At 37.7% G+C, this 24,633-nt stretch overlaps 1 protein-coding gene across 50 annotated transcripts in view; it reads left to right on the top strand.

Moving 5' to 3' along the window:
- Window positions 1–24,633, top strand: part of adgrl2a (adhesion G protein-coupled receptor L2a) — a 264,519-nt gene that overhangs the window by 161,011 nt on the left and 78,875 nt on the right. For 46 of the 50 annotated variants that reach the window (XM_078945821.1, XM_078945818.1, XM_078945802.1 and 43 more), the window contains one exon: window positions 18,709–18,893. In XM_078945821.1, coding sequence (XP_078801947.1) covers window positions 18,818–18,893 — 76 coding nt within the window. In that variant the 5' untranslated portion in view covers window positions 18,709–18,817. Of the gene's footprint in view, window positions 1–1,323; window positions 1,821–18,708; window positions 18,894–24,633 lie in introns of those variants that run through there. The other 4 variants (XM_078945842.1, XM_078945836.1, XM_078945806.1 and 1 more) reach the window with 3 other exon arrangements.

The following is a 24,633-nucleotide window of genomic DNA, read 5'->3' as shown; positions in this document are numbered from 1 at the left end:
ATTTCAAGGATTTGCTCTGAATGGATTTTGTTTTTTGGCATAGTGTCACTAAATGACTGGTGTGCATTTTTCTAAACTCCAAAATCATGCTTTTGTCAAATGTGAGCACCCCAGTGTCAGCAGGCGGTATGCACGGAACTATTTTCTGGTTGCAATCTGTCAAAGGGTGTTTCAGTTAGTGAAAAAAAAAATATCTTAGAAATGATAGATGTTTTGAATGTTCCAGCAGTGGAAGATTGTGGGGTCTTAAAGCATTTAAATTTACACCCCAGTGCTTTTTGGGTACGTAAATGGTGCGTTCGTGTTTGCAGATGCAGTCTTTTTTTGTTGTGAAACCAGCTACATGGCGCCATACTGTGCGCATAACTGCTTACCATTAAAGGAAATAAACATGGCTGTAAAAGAAACCATTGGCAAATGTGATGCAAAGCGCTGGCCTTTGGTGGGCCGGAATACCTTCCCCTTTCATGGCTGATTTTATTTTACGATTGGCAATCAGTAAAACGCTGTGCGCCCGTGTGTCCCCCTCCCTGCCATTTTGTGAAACATTTGTTTCCACTTGCCAAAGGCCTTTGGTGCAACGGGAGAGCCGGTGCCCCCTGAAATGGCAGGTGAAACTTTCTGCTTGCCTAAATAATTTCCTCGCAGAACATTACTCTGCAAGGACATGGCGCTGCAAAGCAAGGCTCAATTCAAACTGTGGTGACAAGAAACAACACGGCTATTAGCCGGTAGCTGGCATGTGGGGTTTCTGAGCACTGGTTAAGTGGCAGTCTTTCTGAGCTTATCTGGCATGGCTTTCTGAGTGCTTCACTCATCCTGTGTTTTTTTTTGAAAAGGCACATGGAACAAAAAAAGAAAGCACAAGGTGAAAAGTGGGTCATAAAATTCTTCTGACCTCAGCTCTTAAAGTATATAAGAGTGTAACGTTTTGACCTGGTTTATTATTGCTGCACACTTTTTTTTAATTTTGCGTTGAAAACACTTGGGCTTTGCTGTGTTGGTTCAGCAGTGTGTGTTCAGGTCTGTGAAGTTTAGTGGGGAAAAAAAATCACGTTTTTTTTTCTTTTCTTAATTATTCATAGAAAAAAATGTTATTGCATTTTTTTGCAATTTAATGAGTTTTCGTCACAATCAATCAAAGATTTTTTGAGATAATTTGTAAAACAAAATATATAATTTAATTTGTTTACACTGTCGCTTTTTTTTCCACACTCACTTGATTTTTATTTTTTTCATTCATATTATAATTCACTTTAGGGAAAATCACACACACACCCACACTAAGAAAAAAAAAACATGAACACACACACTCACTGCACCATTCTTAGTGCCATCTGAACAGGACTCGTACTTATCTGTGCACAGCTGCAACGCTATTTGGGAAAATATTGCGTTTCTGCATGACAGAGGAGAACCTGGGAGGCAAGGCTCTGAGCAAACAGCAGTTATTGCAGCTCTGCCATAGCAGCAGAGAGCAAGGCCTGGCTGGGAGACAGGGGGGATCTGCGGACGTCTGCCAGGGGAAGCAGTAATGTCTCGGCTGGATTATAGGAGAGCGAGGCACATTCACACTTAAAAACCCCTTTTCCAGCAAGACAGGACTGTTATTTCGGGATGGTGCGCAAGTAAACATGGCAGACTAATATATCTCTCCCATGTAAGCTGGTGTTTTTTTTGACAATTGTGACTCTGTTGGACTTGGAAAAGTTTTTTTTTTTATTATTATCTTTTTGGTTTTCCATATCAGGATGTGGACATTAATCAATATTTTTAGTCTGGCTTTTTGACTTTTTTCCAGATGTACGAGTCTGAATAAGGTAAAAATTGCTTTAAATTGCTCTTTTTTTTAAATTGATTAAACATTATTTTCTAATTATTTTTTGTGAGCAGTTAAGACATTACTTTTAAAGTAAAACAACTGCATGTTCTATAAATGTTAGAAATGAATGACAGAAAGCCTCAAAAGATTGATGGTTTTTCTATTTTTTCTCGGCTAAACGCGTTAATTTGATGTTCATTTAAAATTTATATACAATAAAAAATGATATCTCTGTGTTTAGCATAAAATTTGATTTCATTTTAAAGTATAACATTGATTTAACTGAATAAAAGCACCAAACAATAAAGCCAGCAAAAAAGTGTGACCAGTAAGTGTACAAATTTCATTTTTCAGGCAACAAATACTTTCTAAATTTAGACATATTTGCACCACTTTATTGGCCTTTTCTTTCGTCTTTGGTTGCTTTGCAGGTCTTGGGCTTCAGAAAATGATATTTTACTGTACAGTATTTAGTTAGGGAGAGTGAAAGCTTTGTTCTCGTTATGTAGTTGCCAAGTCAGATGGAGTGAAGCGTCTGGTCTGGGAATTTCAGAGGAATATCACAGGCATGGTAAGTTGCTAAAAACTAAGCTGATCAACAAAATAATTGTCTGCTCAATTGCTACCATGCCAGGAGACATCAAACAAAGCTGAGGTTGAGGGGAAAAAAAAGATAATGAAATTATATTTTAATGGTTGCTCCTGCTGACAGATGAGGGATTGTAAGGAGGTTTCGTGTTTTGGGTGGTTGCTATATGTCAGGAAACGGAAAGCCTGCGGAATGTTTACTTATAAATTATGTGTGATTTCAAGATATTTACATATAAATCCATCATCACCTGCATAAGTGGAAAAAAACTATTATGTGATTTTTAGCATTGAAACCGAGTTAACGGCTATAAATTTCCTGTAGGGAATTATGAATCCTTCTGCTTTCGTCCTCTCAGTATCCTTCATGTGTGGTCCACAACAATACTTTTATACCCTCTCCAAACTAAAGTTCCACCCCCCAACGCCGCCTCCTCCTTCTCAGTCTTTTCTCTCTGTGTAGATAATGTCTCTGCAAATGATTTAACCGACCTCATTGAGGCTCCTTCCAGTAATTGAACAAGCAGAGGCTGTGTGCTTTACTGGAAAACAATAGTGATGCTATCTCAGTTCTCCACTATTCCGACATTCAACTAAACAAAATGTTGGATTGGACTTTGTTGCCTACTTTAATTCTGAGTGAATGGAAAACATTTAGTTGCTTTTCTCTACCAAAACCCAAAAAGCCACAAATAGCAACAAAACATGAAATTAATGTTGATAATATTCACACGTTGCTTTTGTTGCAAATATCCCGTAGTAAAACAACGTCCGTTAGGGTTGTGTGTTTTACAAAGGACGAAGAGTTGTGTTTCTGTGGAACGGAGTTGACCTTGCGTGTCAGGATGAACTTTTTCTACGCCTCGTTTCATGCAGAGAACTCTCAGACTAAAATGGCCTCAGGAAGGGTTGTTCTTGACAGAGATGCATTGTTCCAGGCAGCCAATATACTGCTGCAGTGAGTGGCTACATCTGTGAACCTCATCTTGACTACAGCGTGGGGCTAGCAACAACACGGCAACTGTCACAGCTGCACCTGCTACTGTCTTAGTACAGAGCCTCCCTCTCTGTCGCCCACAGAGCGGCCCCACTCCCCCCTCTGCTTGGGTCAACCGAAGTGAAGCTTCTTTGGGAAAACATTTGAAAGCGGAGAACAAGATTGGATGTGAGGAATAAAAATTCTGCCCCAAGGGGCCTGGATTTGGTTTTCTTTGAGGCCCTGCCCTCACAACCTATTGGGCTAAAGAGTATTGGCTCACTAAAACACAACATTTGTCCACCTTTTTTCTGTCTGATTACTTTCTGTCTTTTTTTTTTTTGGACTAATGAACGAACACAAGAAAATTGCAGCTTACTCTTTTTTTCCTTAACGCAAAGTCCTGGTTTGTATTGAGGCCATTCAAAAGAAGATCTGATCAGCTAAGAAGAGATTCTGGAGTATTAAAAGCTTCCCAGTCTCATACATTTGGGGTCAACAAAAAAGTAAACCTTGTTTTTCCCACTCATTAATTGATGGAAAGAGAATTTAAAGCATAAAACATGTCAACTATTGTTTCAATATCGCATGGACAAGCTAAAAAAAATGAAATAATAAAGATTTATCTGAGGGAAAATGGGTTGAAGGAATTTTTAAGCCAGAAGATGTGATGCAACAAGTCCACTTCCCTGCCAAATTGAACATAGGAGTGTGAAAAAAAGATGCAGGGACATGAGAAGTGGGGCTGACGTGCTTGCAGATAGAGTGGGATTAACACAGATTGAGCGACAGTGGCTGGTGACTTCCTTTTACAGCTTGGCTTGTACAGCTGTGCCAAGGCTGGCATTCACTTCTGCCTGCTGGATCCAACGCCTCCTCATCCGCCGTGGGGAAAGGGTGAGGAAAATCCTAAAATACTGCAGTTAAGTTGGTCCTTGGTATGTGTTCATCTGCTTTTGGATGGAGACATCAAATTATTAACATATTTTAAAAAAAAAACACAAGGGATATTTAATATTGACAGTGCTGTGCACCTCCTTGACAACAGCTAAGGAAAAATACACACACAGGCTTCCATAATATTTCCTCATGGCTCTTTCTATACAAGGTGTGAGGCAGCTCTGCTGGTGTGAATTCTGCTGTAAATCACACATACTCTGCTTTATCAATTAGATCGTCCTGCTTGTCTGATTCGGCAAGTCAGCCCTGAAAAAAACAGTTCGAGTAATTGAGACGAGTGTGAGAGCTGCAGCTTCTACTTCACATCTGATGTGTTATTGCTGTGAGCAAAATGTGGAGAAACAAATAGCCGCGAGATATATTTGATATTCATGGCATCATGACTTGAATATTTAGGAATAATTTCAGGAAAAAAGCTTTGGGTATTTTTTTGCATTAAAAATCAAAGAAGGTAAATTCCACTCTTCCTGGATGTGTCGGAAAAGGTCAATTCTGAAAATTTAAGCTTAAATTTTAATGTTTTCAAAGCAGAAAATAATCTTTATCCGGATGAAGATCCTATGAAATTGCAAAGCATTAAAGCAAAAAAAAAAAAATAAAAAAATAAAAATCAAAGCTAAGAAAGTTATTTTTTAAATATTTTTTGTTGGGATGAAAGCATTTTTCTGCAAAACCAAAACAAAACAAAAAAACTGACAAAAGAAAATCCTGAGATTTAAAGTATAATATAAAATTTTTAAACAGAAAAAATAATTTAAATGCATTTTAGAAATTGTGTGTTTGATAAAATATTACAATTTTGGACAGACTCAATTATTTTTAGCTTCCATCTGTTTTCTTTCAGATTCAATAAATGCATTAGTATAAGCAAAATGTGTCAATAAAAGTAAAAAAAAAATGTATAACATGGAATTAAAGTATTGTATAAAAATATAAAAAGCTTTAATTTATTATAAAAACCCTTCATTATAAATTATTTGCCTTTACCTAAAACCAATGCAGTGAAATTTCACAAATTGTGCTTTTAATGTTTACTTTTTGCTCTCAGGTTACACAGCAGGAGACAAGGTGAGGCATACGCTTCCAAATGAACATTGTAGTGATAATATCTATGCAGAGCTGAACAAGTGTGAAGTGGACAGTTAAATGTGGGGGGGCATAAACAGGCTTTGTCCTTTGAAAATGCAGAGTCTCCATCATTCGTCTGGCGGGGCTGATTACAAATGAATCTGGAGTGATCTGACAGGATGTGAACCGTGCAGCCATTACCATCAGCCCGGCCCGGGGGGTGAGCACGGACCTGCAACTCTGAGAGGCAGAAACAGGCCTAGAGGATGGAAAAGTTTCTCCTCTGTGATCACCTGCAGCCCTTCCCTGACAATGCTCATTTTACTTACATATTTGCCTCTCGAGCATCTACCCGACGACATCGCGGAGTCTTAGCTGCCATGCTAATCAGCGTGAGGCAGTGACTGTCGCTAACAGCTGCAACACCTACTCAGTTTACTCTTTACCACAAAGGGCCAAAAAAAAAGGGGCCCTTTATTCCCTCACCTGAAAAGGCTTGTGAGCTCTTGTGTATAATGAAGTCCAGTCCACAGTGCAGCAAAGTGAGGGTGGGCAGTCAGGACTCAGGTCCACTACATCTTTCTCAAGTCCTACCCACAATGCCGTGCTTGCTTCCTAAAAAGTAACATTTCCCACCAAGACAGAATTGAGCCTTCATAACACGGTTCCTACAAGCTGACCGTGCAGTAAAAACTCCAAAGATGTAGATATATTTAAGATGTAAAGCGTAGAAGGATAGGAGGAAAAACATTCACAGAGCTTTATTGAATATTTATCAGTAACATACATCAATTGCCTTTGAAGTCAGGGCATGTAGCTGCTTTTAACTGGGGGATTTAAGTCACACTTTTTTATTTCTGGGCTCAGTTGTGTTCTAGTAAAGTGCGATCCGAGACGGGGTTGTTTAAATATTTATATATTTCTTTTTCACCTTTTAAATCATTATGTGCTCACTAAGTCCATTTTATTTTCACAGTGCCGAGATCCACATTAATGGCGTCCCCAGTGAGAAAAGTTCTGCTGCACCTGCCCTGTCACGTCACGCTTAACTAGCTGCCTCTGTTTCTTGTTTTTAGTGCCACACTTCCTTTTTTCTTTTTCTTCATGTTTAATTGCCTGTTCTGCAGAGGGCGATGTTGCAAATTCCATGTCTTGTGAAGTGTTTCACTTTAGGCTTGTGGTGTACTTTAAAAGAGGCCTGCAGTTTGTGCGAATGCACGGCGGTTTTCTAAATTTGCCTGGTTTTCTCTGAGCATCATTCACAGAGACAATCGCTGCTGATTGCTTCACTGGAAACTTACTTTATGATATAATCTAACAGCCAATTCCACACAGCTCAGGTAATTTCTCTTCTAAATGGTGATTCGTGTTGAGGAACAACATCTGTTAATGCTTGTTGTTGTTGCTCTGTGGAGAATAATTTTCTCTCCAGCAAGGGGACTTGTCAAAGCTTTACCCTCTTTTCTAGTACGAGACTTTGTACTCCTAGCTCACTTCATACTCGCATCAAGTCTCATCCCCTTGTTGTTATTTTGTGTAATTTAAACTGGAGCAATTACACTGTAGTAGATTACCAGATTAAGATCTTCTTCATGCTACTTCCAAGCTCAGTGGTTCAAAGGTGCAAGCTAAGCCGCAGTCGGCTATTGTTGAGCCGAGCACAAAATTGGTCAGCCTCTTAGAATATGTTTGGGAATATGAATCCGTTTGGTATTCAAAACAGGAGGGTCTTATGACAGAGATAATTTCCTGGTGAATGTTTTATCACCGTTCGCTTGAAAGTCTGCCTGCTTTCTCTCCTTGTGTCTTTAGATTTCCGGACTTTGGTCCAGTTATTCAAAAAAAAAAACCAACAACAACAAAAGAATGGCCTGTTTGTTTTCTTCCTTCTTTTTCCGTTATCACAAAAGAGCAAACACATATTCTACATACACAAGGTGCGGACGCTGTGATTGTTGTATCTGCCTGTCCTACTGTGGGTGGCAGGGGACGATAACATAAGCCACGGCTACATTTACATATTTTTTTCACCCAAGTAAAGCCAGAATCACGGTCATCCGGGAGTGTTGAGACACTCTTAGTAAAAAGATATTTTTTACAAATAAAGAACATTTTCCATTTTATTATCTGTCTTCTGTTCTGTTGTGTGTTTAAATTTAGGAAAAATAAAGCAGGGCTAGCCTTAACTACAGAATGTAAAGCATTTTTATAGAAAGTCTCATCCCAGATCATTTGATTTTTATCCCATATTTGTCGATTCTGCTCTCCCTCTCGGTCCCAAAGTGGGCTGATCCTTTGAGCAGTGAGCACAGAGCAGTGAGCGCCTATTGCACCTCGGTTATTAAAATTGGGGCTTGGAATGAACCAATCTCAGCTTGTTTGCATCACAATCCCCCTCAGAGTGCTGATCTTATGCAAATGAGTGCTGTGGAGAGGGCTCAGCCCCCCAAAACTGTCCTGTCTCTGTCACAGCTGAGGGTGGGGATCGGGCGGGGAGTGGTGACACCAGGACTGCACAAGGAAATCTAATGAAGAAGCCTGAATTTTCAGAGCAACTTCAATTACTCACTCTTGTGTTACCGCTGTGCATACAAGCAGTATTAGCTGTTTTCCGTTCTTCCCACTCTTTTCATTTTTGTTGAAAAGATATTCCCAGTTATTGTGCAGCAAAGAACGCAAAGCATTCATTCCTGAGCTGGAGCAAACTGCACTTTATGCATTTTCTGTGTCTTTGGGGAAGAAAAAAGGCCAACTATACCTTCATCGGATTTAACCGGCACCATTACCTGTCAAGGCTATACTGAGGGAAGGTTTAGGGCTGACAAGTGATTGCATTCAGGAAAGACTACACCCACCTTCTTTTGTCTGTGCTTCCTGACAAGACACAGTGCTATACCTTGTTTTAGCTTGACACACGCTGCTTCCCCTGTCTGACAAAGGCATTCTTGCCATCTTTTAGATTGAAAATAGATACAGCAGCGCTGGGATAGATAAGTGAAAGTAGAGTACCGGGTCTGAAATTATTTGTACAGGATGGCTTTAGCAGTAAGGTCAAGGTCCTTGTGCCGCTTTTTGCTTTAGTGACTTCTGCAAACGCTCTTTCTCTTTTATTTTGGCGGTGCTTGTCCTTCCCTTGGGCGACACAAAGGATGAAAGCCTCAATAAGACATTGGGACAAGGTTGATATTTTTACAGGAAGCACCTCTAATCTGAATTAGCACCAGTTTCGAAATTTTAGAACGCACTCACTGAAATGTTTCTGTTTTGCATAAAAGAATAAGTGTTTGCTTGTTGCAAAGATAAGAAAGATTAGGAAACAAATAACAACTATGAAAGGCGTGTTATTCAAAAGAGGAGAGTTCTTTCTGTCTTTTTCATTTCAACCTATCATGAAGCATCAAAAATACGAAGACATGTACTGAAAAAAATTTTTTTTATAACTCCATGAATGGAAGGAAGCAGTTTGGAAAAAAAAGTTTCTGAATAAAACAAAGCTGTGACACAATATTTTGTAGATTTAACTTGCCAAAGTTTTTTTTTGATGCGTTAATAAAGTGTTTGTCTCAAAAAACTTTATTCGCTAAAGTAAACGATAGATGAGTGTCTTTCCCTTCCTTTTCAGTATAACGCTGACAAGTCATCGTCTCCATTACCTTCGATATGTTTTGTGTTGCTTCCCACCACCTGAAAAATTAATCATCCTGTTTAATAACGCCTTATGATCACAGTGCATTATTGATGGCAAAGTCCCTAATAGAGAGGATGGAGCTGGATTTTTAACCACTCAGCTGCTCATTTTTAAAGAGAAGAAAGTCAGATTGTTGGTGGAGATCTGGTTAAAACGCAGCAGATTGTTAGCGTGCTTCAAAATCAGCAAAGTTATAAATATGTTTATAGAAAGTAGATACACTGTGACACACATGAGTCACATAAATCTTCTTTTTAAGTCGTTGTGACCCTGATGGCCGAGTTTTCTGCTTCTGTTTGTTTATTTATTTTTTACTGCTTAAGCTTTTCCAGGCACGACATCATGGCTGGACGCAGCCTCCCTCATCCTAAGGCAGTTGTGTTGCAGTTTTTTTTTTTTTTTTTTTATAATTCTGCAGCAACAAAGCAGTGATGGACATGAGCTGAAATTGACAAGATGAGTTTGGAAAAACGACTTGGCAAAATGTCGAGCTCAGTCGGGTTTTAATCCATGGTTTGTTTATAATAATATCGCCACAGCTATCTGGATCACACAACAAACGCACCTTTTGTAGTCTCCCAATGTGTTTTATGCGTATCATTTCTTCAAAGTATTTTTAGGTCCACAATAATTGGATTTAGTTTCTGAACAGAAAGTAATGCACAACATATTACATTTGCTTCAAGTGTTTCAAGGTGAATCATGGTGTGGCAAGGACTTATTGGACTTGATTGGCAGGTACTATCACCATGAGATGCCCATATAATGGCAGGGTTCCCATTTCTGACCTGCCCATTTATCTTGCTGTATTAATGTCAGCCTATTAATTCCTAAGCGGAGGAACATTTGGAGACGACACCGTTAAACACTCTTGGCTGAATTTTTCTTATCGCAGCTGTCCTGAAAGGGATAGTTTTGTGTTATCGGCAAGTGGAAATGGCATTTTCAAATTTCATTTGAGATAATCCACTTCACTTGTTGGTTAAACATCAACATTAGAACAGAAAAGTGTATGTATTAAAACTTTGTTACTGTGAAAAAAAATCTTCTGGCTATAATTGACGCAGACGGACAGGTGTATTTTTCACCTCTAATAGAATTTCTGCCAATTAAATATGTTGTGGAGGTTTGGGTGATTGCTGTGTCCAGAAGAATAGCCTGAATCTGGACAAACTTGACAAATATTTGAGAGAATACTCAATGATAAGTGGGACTTTTTTTAAAAAAAAACCATACTGTCTTGTGTCTTTTAACAAATATTGTTCATGGTAGGGCGTGCAGTTTTGTTCCTGTGGATGTATTGATGTGGTGGAGTGTTTTAGCTTGTGATTGCTTTGTTCTGTATCCATACTTTCTGACCAGTAGGGAGTACTCTGATCGATTAATTGAGTGGCTCATAAAAATGATGAATTGAGGAAACACTAAGAGCGATGAGGATGACAACCACCACGCTTATGTCACATGCTTTGACCGGTGCCTTTTCGTTCAAAGAAATCAGAAAAGTCATTTATTAAATCCATACATTGGGATTTGCCAACTCAGAAGTGTATTATTTTTATATTTTTTTTTCGTGTTTTTGGTGTTTTTAACATGTTCTTGTGACATTTTTCTGAGGATGGAGAACCTAAATAAAGAAAATTAATCTTATAATTAATTAGTATTGGTAGTTAGTATTTCTTTATTCAAATCATTGTGAATCAGGAGCAGACAAAAAAATGCAGTCGCAAAAAAAAAAAGATCATATTGGTGACGTACACTGGACGAGCCACATGCTTCCTGGTTCGCTTCATTCTGATGAATCCTCCTGTAGATGACAAGATCCATGTAGTCTTCATTTACCTCATCCGAGTTGCTCAAAACTGCTCCAATATTACTCGCTATTTTTGTTGCACCTGTAATGTTAGGTTGGGGGTGGGAGGGCCTATAAGCCAGTGGGAGAGCTGTAAACAGAGAGCCCTCAGTAATGAGGAGGGGAAGTTCCACCCATACCTGAATGAATTTTTAATGAACTCCTGCCGCTCTGCAGAAACTGTGTCCTAGAAAACAACAGGTTTCTGATTTAGCTATAAATGGCATAACCATAATATAGACTACTGGGAACGCTTTTAATTTATATAAAAAAAAGAGATTATAATAATAGTACTTTGATATTAATTTTAAGATTTTTAATTAATTAAAACAAAAACAACAAAGCATATTTTTACAGTTGGCCCTCTTTTGCTTTGTCAATAGGGCTCCAGCCATTGTCCCTTGGTGACCTCGTGCATCAGCTCTGCCCCCCACTGAGCAGCCATGTTGCACAGTGAACATGTTTGACCTGGTATTTTACTGGCCCGGCTCCCGTCAGGGTCAGGCCTGTGTTTTGGGCACCAGCAGTCACACAGAGTTTGGGTGCTTGTCACTCATATCCGCTGGCCCTGTGCTGCTTCAATCAATCCCTCAGCAGAGGAGTCAGCATCTGATTCCTTTCTGCCCCGCATATATGTGACTCTGTGGGGCTCTGGGCTCAGATGATCACTGACCTGCTCTTGCCACAGTAGAGTTTGAGTTTTTTCATTTGCCCTTGCAAATTGTACATTTTCAACATTGTCAAAGCAGGAACCCAATTGAGTTTGAAAATATATTTTATTCACAGTTGAGACTGACTATTTTATGGCGAAGTCCATTGCCCCAAGTTTTTTTTTTTTTAAAGAGAAATAAGAATCAGAAATAACAGACCCTTTCTATAACTTCATGTATGAGACAGCAGCTTGGAAAGTCCAACAGATGCATGTAAAATGTAAATGAGTTTCTCTATTCCACCTGTGTTGGCTCTGATTTACATTTCAGTGAATATACCTCCTTTCTTTTGCATCCTTGTGATGTTCTGTGAAAATTAACATCCCAACTCCGTTTTTGGTTTGTTGAAAGCTTGGGGGCTAATTCAGGGGTCAAGCAAGACTTGCAAGCTGTCAGTCTTTTATTGAAGATTGAACCCCCTTCCCCCTACTTAAGTCTTTTATTCTTTCCTCTCCTCTATTGTCTCAGACCTTGTTTCATAGAAAAGCTCAACTCTTCTCTTATTCTCTTGTGGCTCCTCAAACTGCAAAGAGGGGGACAACCGGGAGCTCTGTCTAAGAAACTTGACATTCTTTTCACATCTGCCTCTTGTTTTCAGACTACCACAGCATTTAAATTTCAAACTGTCCTGAATCGACCCTCCTCCCCTTCCCCTCCCCTCTAATAACCGCCTTCCTGCAAGTTACTAAGCCTTTTCTTTTCCAGAAGAAGACCAACTGCTCCCTCATTCTCAATTATGACACCCAGTTGTTGAATATAAAGCATACTGAGTACACGGAGTGCACATATGTTTAAAGCCTGTGGGCCTACGCCCCTGTGGCTTCCCCATTTCTCAGAGTACTTAAACATCTGTCTGCAGTGACTTCATATTTAGCCATAGCGGTGGGATGTAAGCTGACATTTTATCAACCTGTGCTTTTAAAAATCCTAAAACGCTGACACCGTTTTGTTCATTAAACCGTGCGCACCTGTTTTGGCAATAATACTTTTAGGCCGTACACTTTAATGCCAGACACAGCAACATGTGCATTGGAGGCACTCAATGCACCCAAGCCTAAGACTGTGCAAGAAAACAGCAAAGGTGGTGTTGCTGGCAGTTTCCGTTAAAAGACAGAGAGACAAAAGAGAAACCCCCAACTGCGAGGGGAGACCTCAGCTCGTTTAATGAGGAGAAAGGCAGTCTTCCTCCAGTCTGAGCCTTTGGTGTCTCAGCATGTTAAACACTCACAGCATGAAACAAAATATATTAAAGTATAGGCCTGTTATCATCGATTTACAGAACACCCATCAACATGTACGAGGAATCTGCATCCAGCGTGTTTCACGTGGCAGGGGGTCCCTGCTGCCTTCAAGCAAAACTACAAAACTAAAGGGAATCTAGTCTTTTTTTCTGCACATTCTGACACATGAAACACAGATTGGCCCTGCCTCTGTATTGTGTATTAATGACAAAGGAGGAAGACTAATCATTAATCATGTTAATTCATCATAGCAGGCATGTATCCTCCCCCCCCCCCCCCAAAAAAAAAGTATATATATATATATATATATATATATATATATATATATATATTTGTAGTGTTGATTAGGCAGGTTTTCACTCTGAAGATTAACCTTAAGAAATAACTGAAGAGATGCGATCACATTAAGGTGGGCAAACTCACTCACTTTGCTTGTGAGCACTTCAATAATTCAGCTACAACCAAAGTGAGACCATGGACTAATTACAAAATTTTGAAGACCAAATCTAGTTTTGTTTACTTGTGTCAAGGTTGCAAACATAGGGTTTCTAAAACTGCACCTGGCACATCCATCCAATAGTATCAGTTTTAAATCTATGAAAGCGCAGAAGAGTGAAGCAGCTGCAAAGTGGAGCATTCTTTAAAAAAAAGATGCAGAGCTATTGATAAAAAGAAAATCCTCTTCAAAGCAAATTGTGAAATAAATGTTCCTTTGAATACTTTAACGGTCTGTATGAATATATATATATATATATATATGTATGTATATATATATATGTATGTATATATATATATATATATATGTATGTATATATATATATATATATGTATATATATATATATATATATGTATAAATAAAGCTCTACTTGACTTTAGTTTTGATCACTATATTTAATTAAGCAAATGTGACTTAAGTGTGTCTTTTTTTGTATGTTTTTATTCATTTCATCATTTCTGTAATGAGTTTGATAAATCTGTGTGAAATTTTTATTGTATTTGCTAAAATTACTGCTTGAAAAAAAATTAATCAAATTATATATATATATATATATATATATATATATATATATATATATATATATATATATATATATATATATATATATATATATATATATATATAAATTAGACCTATACTGGATGCATAATCCAGTCCCTTCGGGATATTGTGGGCATTTTTTATGATTCTTAAGGCACAAAACGGCTAAAGTTGCTGCAATTTTTCTACAGAAAAAAGTTGTGATTTTATTTTAATATCTTCAATTAAAGGCTGCATACACATTATTATTTTATTGCCATTATGTTGAAGTGCAACTCTATGGAACACCAAAAGAAGGCATTGACTAAAATCCTTATTGAAAATGTTATATTATAGAACAAAGCAATGTTGTTTTTTTCCATACAGGTGTTTATGCAAGGGCAACTCTAAAACTACAACGTTATGATTGCAAAATTCTTAGTAAATTTGATTCAAAAATGACCAACATTGTATTCATGTTGAAAGTCAAATTTTAGTTTGAGAAGCTAAAGGTGTTACCTTAAATTGTAATTTGTTTTTCTTATATGTTTAATGTCATTTAAAAGAAAAACTTTAAAATTAACCTAGTTTAAAAAGTATATTTTAGTTTAATTTTTAGTGAAATGTAGTTTTTAGTCATGGGTATTAATTTTGTTTATTTATTGTAGTTACTACAAATATTTAATCATAACTTGTATTTCTTCTAAAGTATTAGAGGTCTGAATTTGAATTTGTCATTATTTAGAAACAGTTTTTTCAGACAGAAAGATCACTTGGTCTAAACATATGTATCCATTTCAGTTAATCAATATTTTCCAATACATTATAATTGTATAAATTGTGTATTTAGTGCTTTTGTTTTCATGTCTTTATCAACAGATCATTAGGTCTTCTGTCAAGTTGACTCGGTGTGGCAGTAAAAAACCTTGTCCTTTATATCTGATAATATTCAACAAGCTCATACTTCATCTTATAGAACCTTGACACTTAGGGTAAATTCAGCCCAACTGCATACTTGTGCACAAGTTTCTGCCATTCTACGCGTGTGTTTCACGGTTTAAAGGTGCGCATTAATCGCTAAATTTGGTTTGTGCTCGCACACAACGTTGCAAGGAAAAAAAAAACTGTTTACTTGCACTTTAATGAAGAATATTTGCATACTGCTTAGTCGCTGTACCTTTTTTTTTTTTTGCTTGCATCACCGTCACAAGGAAGAAGGAAAAGTAAGATTGTTATGTGGCAATATGTTAGATTAGTTAGATGGACAATGTGTGTTTGAGTCTCTACTGTAAACCTGATGGCAAGAAAAGTTTGACTGGTGTAATTTGTTAAATTGAGAGCAATTGGCCAAAGTTGAGGCAAAGTTGCAGTGACAGGACAAAGTTCCAGTTTAGGAAAAATGTGTGGGAATTGGTTTTATTGGCCCAACCATAACATCCTGAAATCTTGGAAGGATTGATGATGTCTGATGTCATCCCTTGGAATCTGTAGAGCAAATATGAGGTGGGATGGGCAGTTTGACCAAAGTTTACTCCGCCCTCTTTTGCAACTACTGAAAACAGCAATTGTGAGGCTCATGGTAAAATCTAAAGCTCTCTTGGCGTCATCCATGGCAACACACCCCCATCAGAGATACATACAAAAACAATAGTTGTCATAAATGAACCAATATTCCTGATTGCTGGTTCGTTTTGTTGGTAAATTAGATTATTTAACATCGGAGTCATCATGAAATAGTTTTCTTATTTAACCTGCCTCTGGTGATTTTTAGTTGAACTGATAAAAGTATGGGCAATTGAAAAAATGGGCACAAAAAAATAAAAAAACACATGGAGGATTTTGTGCAGCAAGAGCCGGCTGATTTTATATTTGGTTTCCTTGACCAACATAACTTCTATATGGTATGAAGAAAAATTATTTTTTTAATAATGTTAGAGCTGTATAAAGAAAGGCAGAAAAGAAGAAAACTATAGAAAAATAAGAAAAAAAAGTGATCGTAGCGTTTTTTTTTTTTTTAGTTTTGGGTTAAACGTTTGTTTTCCCCAGTTCTCTTCAGAGAAAAAGCCTGTTTGGGCATTTTATTTTTTGGTATCAAATACAAAAGTGTCGACTGATCAGAACCCGTTTTGTTCCACATCTCCACAGAATCCAAAATGTTTTGTCTCTGCGGTGGACTTTCTCTCGTTAAGCCCCCACAGCTGCATTTTACTTCATTGGAACTAAATACAGCGGGCCTGTGTGTGTTCTGCTCCTGTTAACCTCTCCTAAATGGCTCTAAAATTGGAGGTCTCAGGTGAGGAGTAATGTCATACTAGATGAGCTGATTATGGTGGGTTTAATTAAAACTTTGTCGGCTAATGTGTGCACCCTGCACGTTATTTCTCGGGATGAATTATGGCATTGTCTAAAAACCCAGAACAGATCAAAGACCTTCTGGGCGCTGGTTGACCTACCACTTGGAGCAGACAGCTGAGTCTGATTTGTGCGGTTTGACTGTATGCGACAAACAATCCTTTTTCACCGTCTCCTCAGTTGAGTTTTCTTGTTAGCTCCCACTATGATGGATAACATTCACTGGACTGAATCTTAACTAACAATTGCAGGCTGCAGACACAAAAAAAGAAAAAAAAACTGGAATGTTGTTTTTGAATGTGCTAAAAAAGAACAAAGAAAACAGTTTCTAATGGGGTCCTGTGTGCCTTGTTGCCGGAGTGATGCCATATCCCATGGTGAATGTGCTAATGGTTCATGGGAGTGAGAGGACTGAGCTCAACCCAGCAGTGTAAACACACAGACAAAAGGGAGCCGTTAGAAGAGTGAAACGCATGCCTGGGCGCGCAGGTAGGCATTAGGTTTCACCCTACACAGCTCCACCACTGTAGCCATGATGTGCGGGGGGTGGGTGAGTCGGGGGGCATTTGCTTTTGTAGCAAAAGAGAGCAAAACAAACTAGTGCTACAAAGACGGGTATGGATGAGGTGGAGAAGGAGGAATCTGGAGACGTGTAAAAGGGGGAGGGCAGAGGAAAGACGCTGCAGAGATAAGGTAGTTTGTGGTTTGTCACAACATAGACAACTGACCATTTGTTTGGCAGTTTATTTGTTTGGTTTGGGCATGGGGGAGGTGAAATGACACAGGGTATCAATCAAAATCAAGCACTGTCGCTTTACACCCGTAAAACTCTGAAGATAATCCCATCACTATATTAAATTTAAATATTAGCTCAGTGTGTTGGGACATATTGAAATGAAAAACATATTTTGATCTAAAGTAAATAAGGAGCTGTTAATTGAACAACTTAATAATCATTGTGTCTGATTGATGAGATTTGACACAAAAAATCGATAATTTAAATATTTGTATAATAAAAACGTGGCACTTAAAAAAAATCTGGTGTCCTTTAGTATTTAGGAGACTTGGGGAATGTGACTTAAAGGATTTACCATTTTTACTTTTTAAAATGAAAAGCTCAAAAGGCCTCTGATGAAATGCATGCTGCATTTAAATGTGTCCCTCATCTTCGTCTCCAACATAAACTTTTGTTTCTGTGAGTTTGTAATAGAGCAGTAACAAGTACAGTTTGATTCATATCATAACCTTTGGTTGTCGATATGATTCAGAGTGGATTTTGGATCATTTTGAAAGATCCTATTCTCTGACCTAAAATAGATCCTGGACATCTTTAGCCAAAACTTCAACCAGTGTGACTCAGAGAGAGATATTTGGGAGGTTGGATATTAGGTATTATGTTTTACAGATTCAAGTGCAAATACATATGTATACAAATAAAGAAGGAAACAATAATCAATGGCAAATCCATTCCCTGTTTTTTTAGTTTCCTAAAGTTCAACCCACATTTTTTCTTATAACTCGTCGTACCTCAGTCCAAATGGTATTTTCCAAGTCTGATAGTAGATTTGCCTCAAACTTACAAACATTCAAATGCATAAATGTTAGACAGAGATCCCCAATTTGCAGAAAAAAAAACAACATTTATTCTTTAGGATTATAAAAAACTATGCTGAAAGCAACAATATTATTCTAAAAACGAAAACATTTTGTTGTACTTTTATTTTTTTATCGAGCTGTTTTTTTTACCTCAAATTTTTTGAAAACATTAATACCAACTTATGTTGATGAAAGTTCTCATTCAAGGTTCATTATTTGTGAAGTTGGACGTCCAGTAAGGACTTTCCTTATAGAGACGTTGACGACACTGTTTATGCATCATTTGTTGTTGACATTAAGTTGGTCAGTCAGCAGAGAATTAATTTAGCATGTTTTGTTAAAATAGCATGGTTCTAAATGACCTGTCTCAACCTTTTTAAGACCAATTGATCGCCATTATTTTAAAGCCACTGCTTTGATATTATTTAGTTAAATGGGTAAATAAAAAAATAAAAGCCCACTGCATCTATTTAATGAGGTATAAACATTCTCTTTATAACAAGAGGAGAAAGCAGAACCGCATTAGCAGCATTACTCATCTAAGGCTAACGAGTAGATGGACAGGATGGGCCACATCTGTTTTAAAATAGCATTGAAATGGTTAGCATTTATCTGCCATTAAGGGATTTCCCTCTTCAGGATTATTGACCCTCAGGGTTTATTTTAGTGGCTTCTGTGGTTTTGCAGCATTTCGCAGCTTAAGCTTTGTCACGTCTTTGCAGTGGAATGTATATGCAGCATCAAGCGCCTTTTGACTGAGGTGTTACGAGGTGATTTGCTCTATGAAATAACACACTACAAGCTGAAGTAAACCTTTTTTTTTTTGGTCTGCTTCACAGGTGAAGGGATCAATGATGAGCGCCTCTGAGACCAGTTGGGTTGGACTTTTCTAATCAGAACCTGTTAGTCACAACACAAACCTGTCACTACTCATCAATAGCAGGCACCATGGCATGCTCCCTGTGGAAACTACACACCTTCTGCTGGTTTCTCATCACTCTGGCTCAAGTACACTCCACACAAGGTAAGCATGAACCTGAAATTATGTGCGTTTGCTTCCTTTTCTGAATAGACTCACTTAAAACAGAAAATCTTACTTTTTCATGTCTTTTTTTTCCCTTCACAAATACAGCATTAGCAGGAATATTGTTGCCCAAACCAAATCTGCTCCTTTGTGTGTAGGCACTGCTCATAAAAGCAGAGCAGTTTTGGGGACAGTGGGCACAGGCGGATAGAGGATAATCTTGAGAGGTTTCATTAGTTGGTAAATTGTGATTTGTGAGATTTTCTGCTTGAAAGCTTTAGTCGTTCCCGGTGGTATTGGGGCTGGATCGGTTTGCAAATTCCCCACTTTAAATGTTGTATGTCAGAGTGGGCACACACAGATTTTAGACTTTGAAATATGCAGAGCTTGAATGTATTTTAATCACGCTTCATTTATTTTTGATCAAATCATTTTTTGCTTTTTTAATGCCTTCAGATTGATGTTTTCATTTCACGTTGCATAAACTGCATTCCATGTAAATTTGTGTTGAGTTGCCAGATTAGAGGGTTTGATGATTGTATTTAAAATGGGCTTAGAACTTGGTCTATATAATATAACTTTTTCCTAAAACCTTTGACCCTCAGCTAGGTTCACTTTTCAAGCTCATTAATACAGAATTGAACCATAGATCTTTTGTTAAAAAATGCTATTAGTATTTTACAGGTTTCAGATGATTTATAAAGATGTATATATGACTCGCCTATGTAGAAATACATTTATTACGGGAGTGTGAAAGATAGAATCCACCTCAGAGGGTTCCAATTCCATGTAGCATTGCCTCTGGTGTTTACCTGACACTGAATTCAGCTAACTGTGTTTGCAAGGTGCAATGCAAGTGAACACACTGCATACCCCAAGTTGATGTCTAAAGTACATCTACCTAAGGGGTTGTGTGTAATGAGTGTCCATGCAGTTCAGAGATTATTCACATGTAGCTAGACTGCCCTTGGGCAAACAGAGAGTAACCAGCATAGTACAGTAGCAGGGGTGGAGCTATAGGGGTGCCAACATTCCCCTTAATGTAAAGCCCTGACTTTTCATGATTTTTACCACAAAAAACAGTTAAGCACCACATTTGTGTGAACGTTTTTTGCTGCAAAGTTACAATCACTGTCGCCTTTAGCTCTTTACACAGACGATCTTGCGAGCTTATCTACTTTTACTGCACTGCATTTCGAATTTTATACTTTGAAGAAAGATTGAGCCTGCAGAACTGCTCGAGTTCTGTTGATGCTGTGCATAATTAAAAATATTTCAAAAATGTGTTTTTACAGATGAGACATTACAAAAAAATGATAAAACTTTTGCTTCCTTTGTTAAATCCATCTGCATATGAGCCATCTGCTCACACCATCCTGCTAAGACCTTTTGGCACCCCCCGTAAAGTCTGCTAGCTACCCTGACTGTACAGCAGGAAAGTCCTGATGCAAATCAGGCAAAGCACAGAAAAAGCACAGCAAAAATATGAGCAAACTTACTGTTATGACATTGGTTATTCACCTTTTCTCTTGTTAGTTAGTGTTATTAGACTCTTGACTTTACATTTCTTTTTTTTTTTCCTGTTAGCCAAACAGATCAGCCCAGAAACAGTTCATTACAAACAATATCCCCAAGTAAACATGCTTCATTAAACTGCAGCTAGCCCTAATATCTTTTTAATGCATTTTTATAATTGAATTAAATGGGTTTGGGAAAATGCTTAAAATAGTTGAAAATTCTTTGTTTTGCTTTCCTTTTTGCATCTAAAAGAAGTGATGCCTACCGTTGGAGTGTGCCCCATTTTTGTTTTTCTCCCTGCAGCCTCCACATTTGACTGTACTCACATGACTTAGATCCACATCTGTGTCACTTTATTTGCGCAGCAGTGATCCCCGCATTTCCAAGGCTTTCATCTCTTTTTTTTGGTTTGTTTTTCTTAACTCTGGAAAATTGCTTGTTTGCATCAGTAATTCAAGCAGTCAGTAGCATTAGTTCCTGAAATCGATTTGGGTTATTATTTTAATTATGCTATATTTATAGAGCATGGTGTTGTTGACTCCAAAGTTACCCTGAGGCAGAGAGCTTTTAAAACTAATGATGCGGAATTAACCAAGTTATACCCTACTATTATGTGTCTGTCAGTATTATAAAGAATACATGTCATAGCAGTAAGTTGACAGCATTTGTTTTCCTCAAATTATTTTATAAGCACATGAAAGATGCAGATGGTTTAGTTATGATAAGGGGTTTGGATCTTTACTTAGGTAGTGACATCACTTCACCAATCGAGATCAATGTATCACCGATTAAACCACAACTCTTACTGCTTAATCTAAATATGTATATAAATTGTTGTTATATGTGGGTCTTTTTACTGGATGAATAAACATTAAACTAACATGTATTTAATCACCATCATTTATATTTTTATTTAGAAAAATAGACCAGAATCAACAACTCATAACAGATAAACAGATTTTGAAAGAAATAGTGATATTTGTCCTTTTAAACAATGTCAAACTGGTTTTTCTGTCAACTCCACTTCAGCAGTAAACGAAACATAAAGATCACTGTTGCTTTGTATCATCTTACAACAAACTCTGAAAATATTCTTAACACTTTCCTCGTAGTTTTACTTTAGTACAAGAAGATAGTAAATACAGACACAGCCTTCCTATTTTTATATAATTAATTTTTAATCTATAGAGAAATTGATCAGAAGATTTTCTAAATAGTCGTAAATTAATATTCATCATATTTTTTTGGTTTGATGATATCATCGTCCATCGTGATGTTAGTCAGCCATCACGATGGAGAGAAACCATCGTGATGCCACGCCCCCACCACGCTGCGAGTCGACACCATAAGCCGTGGTTTCATGTGCAAAATATCTTGATCGGATCAATGGTCGGATTAGAATTCAACCGTGTACATGGGCCCTGAAAACTTTTCCCGATTATAACAAAAGTTCACATGGGTCACACTTTCGGTCGGAATAAATCATTTGCACATGCGCAGTAGTGTTTGAAATACCAGTAGAGGAAATTAGTCCTGCTGTAAACAAGCCGAGCTGCAACATACATAGATATCTGGCAGCTCGGTAATATACGAGATGATCTTCTAAATGTGCTTTTATTATTGTTACGGTTATTATGAAGCGCCGGTTCGCTAAACATTTTAATTTTAATCTGTGTTGTCAGTGTTTTTTTGTGGAAGAACGGAGCCGGAAGAAGCCAGGGTTAGGAGAGGCTAACAACAACATTTAGCCTTTGATGAACATAAAATCCATGCGGAAAATGCTGCAATCTGCAGCTTGGCTGCAAGTTAATATGTGGGAATAACATCAATAACATCAGTCGGGACACGACTGGAAACACAAATCCACGTGATTGTTTGAACGGTTTCTAAGGACTGAGTGACATTTCTGCTTTGAAAAGCTCACACACTGCAGCCGCTGTGTGAGCTGGCGGTCTGAGCTCTGCCCGGACACAAACTTTTACCAGGAAAGCCGGTTCTCCTGAGTTTTCGGTAGCTCGTTCACCTAGAGCTGCGGGACGGATCGCACACAGCGATAGCGCACACGTTAACAAAGCATCCCCCCTTCCCTCAAACACAAAGATATAAGTCCGGCTGCTCTGCTCAGAGACACAGTCGCTCGGTCCACTTGACTAATCAAGTGCAGGAGCGGACTACTTCTTTTCTTTTTTTTTTGTTTTTTGTTTTTGTTAAATTCCCTTCCCTCAGTTTATACTGGAGATTATTTTTCATCGTGGATAATTCATTAGTTGGGAAATAAAATAAATAAAGTAATAAAGTAAAATAACGAATAATAATTATATGATAATGAAAAATTAAAAATACCCCCCCCCCCGGACGATATCATTCTCCATCCTGCTGTTTTACTGTAAACATCGTCAACTGCCAATTTAAGGGACATCGCCCAACCCTACTCAATGTGCATTTGATGAGAAACCAAGGTTTGTTCCCCAGGGGCCGCGATGAGCTTCATCCAGTGTGGGTCCTTAGGCAAGACCCTTTACGCTACTGCCTAACTATGAAGCCACAGTGGGGCCCCGAGTCTGAGTCTCCTTGTGCTGGTCCCCAGCCTGGATAAAACACAGGGTTGAGTCAATAAGGGCATCCAGCATAAAAAACTCCCTGCCAGACTAAATGTGGGGATCAGTGAAAACTGATTCGGTGTGGCGACCCCTGACGGGATATGCCGAAAAGTTGACAGCATTTTTTATCCCTATCTATTTGTTAAGTTTTTTATGTATATATAAAACAAATTTGTTTTTGTTTATTTCAGAACTTGCTTTTGTTAACTGAACTTTTTCTTTTCTTTTTTTTAATCTACAAAAAGCACTCGATTCCTTTAAATGAGAACTTTACTTTGAAGGATTATATACTGCCGGTAACAGTAGTTTGTTTAGTTTATGTACTTAAAATGAAACATTATTCTCCATTTTAGAGCAATAATTACATAGGCTGAAGTGTCTCTTTACTACACTCCATTAGATTCAGAAAGATCACGAATCAGCAATCTCAGACAATGCAAATATTTGTACTCCTTTTTTTGGGAACAGATTGCAAATATCCTGAATTTCGGATACTCATTACAGCCCTAGTTATGATCCTATTAGGAAAATTGGGACCATCGGTTTAATGGTTTAGTGTGGAATGACTGAGCTGAAAAGCACATCGCCCAAATTACACCATGAACAGAAATACTCTTGTTATCGACCACGTAAGCACAACTATCGCCTTAGGGACAAAAAGGAACTTTTTCTACCTGGAAAAAAAACAGGAGAGAACTTCCCTTCAGACAAGAGCTGCAGTGATTAATATGTTTGAGCCTCCAACAAGTTAGGTCAGTTGACTGCCTGAATATACAGACTGACCAGCTTCTTACATCAATAGATTTTTTTCTCCCCTGATGGCATGGCCATACATCAAAATGACAGTGCCAGGATTCATTGAACTCAAATTGTGAAAGAGTGGTTCAGGGAGCATGAGACATCATTTTCACACAAGGTCTGGCCGCCACACTGTCCAGTCCTTAACCACACTGAGAGCCTAAAGGATTTACTGGAGAAGGCTACACTGTTGTCCGATTCGGTACAAGACCCAAGTGAAAGATTTATATGGATATAACTTTTAAAATGCCTTAAACGCTAATCCAATAACCTTTCTTAAGCTGGATAGACGTTGTATCCTTTATTTATTTGCAAGAAGTAAAAATGGTAAGTCATTAAGCCTAAGTAGTTTCTGAACTCACCTGACAGTTTGTCAATGACATCCCTGTTTCCAATAAGGTATAAATGACACTAAACCCTACTATTACTGTAATTTTTATTCAAACTTTACATGAAGGTTTTAAATATAAATTTTGCTTAGACATTTTTACAACAGCAAGAGGTGTGACACATTATTGTATTACTCCTTTAACCCTTTGGAACATTGCACAGTTTAGTGGAACTTTGGCTGTTTTTTTGTTTTTTTAGAAGTTCTATTACATCATTTTGACCCCGTCTTTGCTTTCTTTTTGGATGTATACATATTTATTTTGTCTCTACATGTCTTACCTTTGTTTAAAAAAAACAGAAAAACTGTTAAAATAACAAAGATTATTACTCGGAATTGACTTTCATAACAATGAAAAATATTGGTAAAGAAAAAAATGGTATTGCATCAAAAAGATAGATAGTAAGCATTGCCACAAAAAATGGTTTTAAAGATA

Source organism: Oryzias latipes, chromosome 4 (genome assembly GCF_053564925.1).
Source record: "Oryzias latipes strain Hd-rR chromosome 4, Olatipes_Hd-rR_3.1".
Lineage (NCBI taxonomy): Eukaryota > Metazoa > Chordata > Actinopteri > Beloniformes > Adrianichthyidae > Oryzias > Oryzias latipes.
Note: the sequence above shows the minus strand (reverse complement) of the source record. Positions and strands in the feature narration are given on the sequence as shown.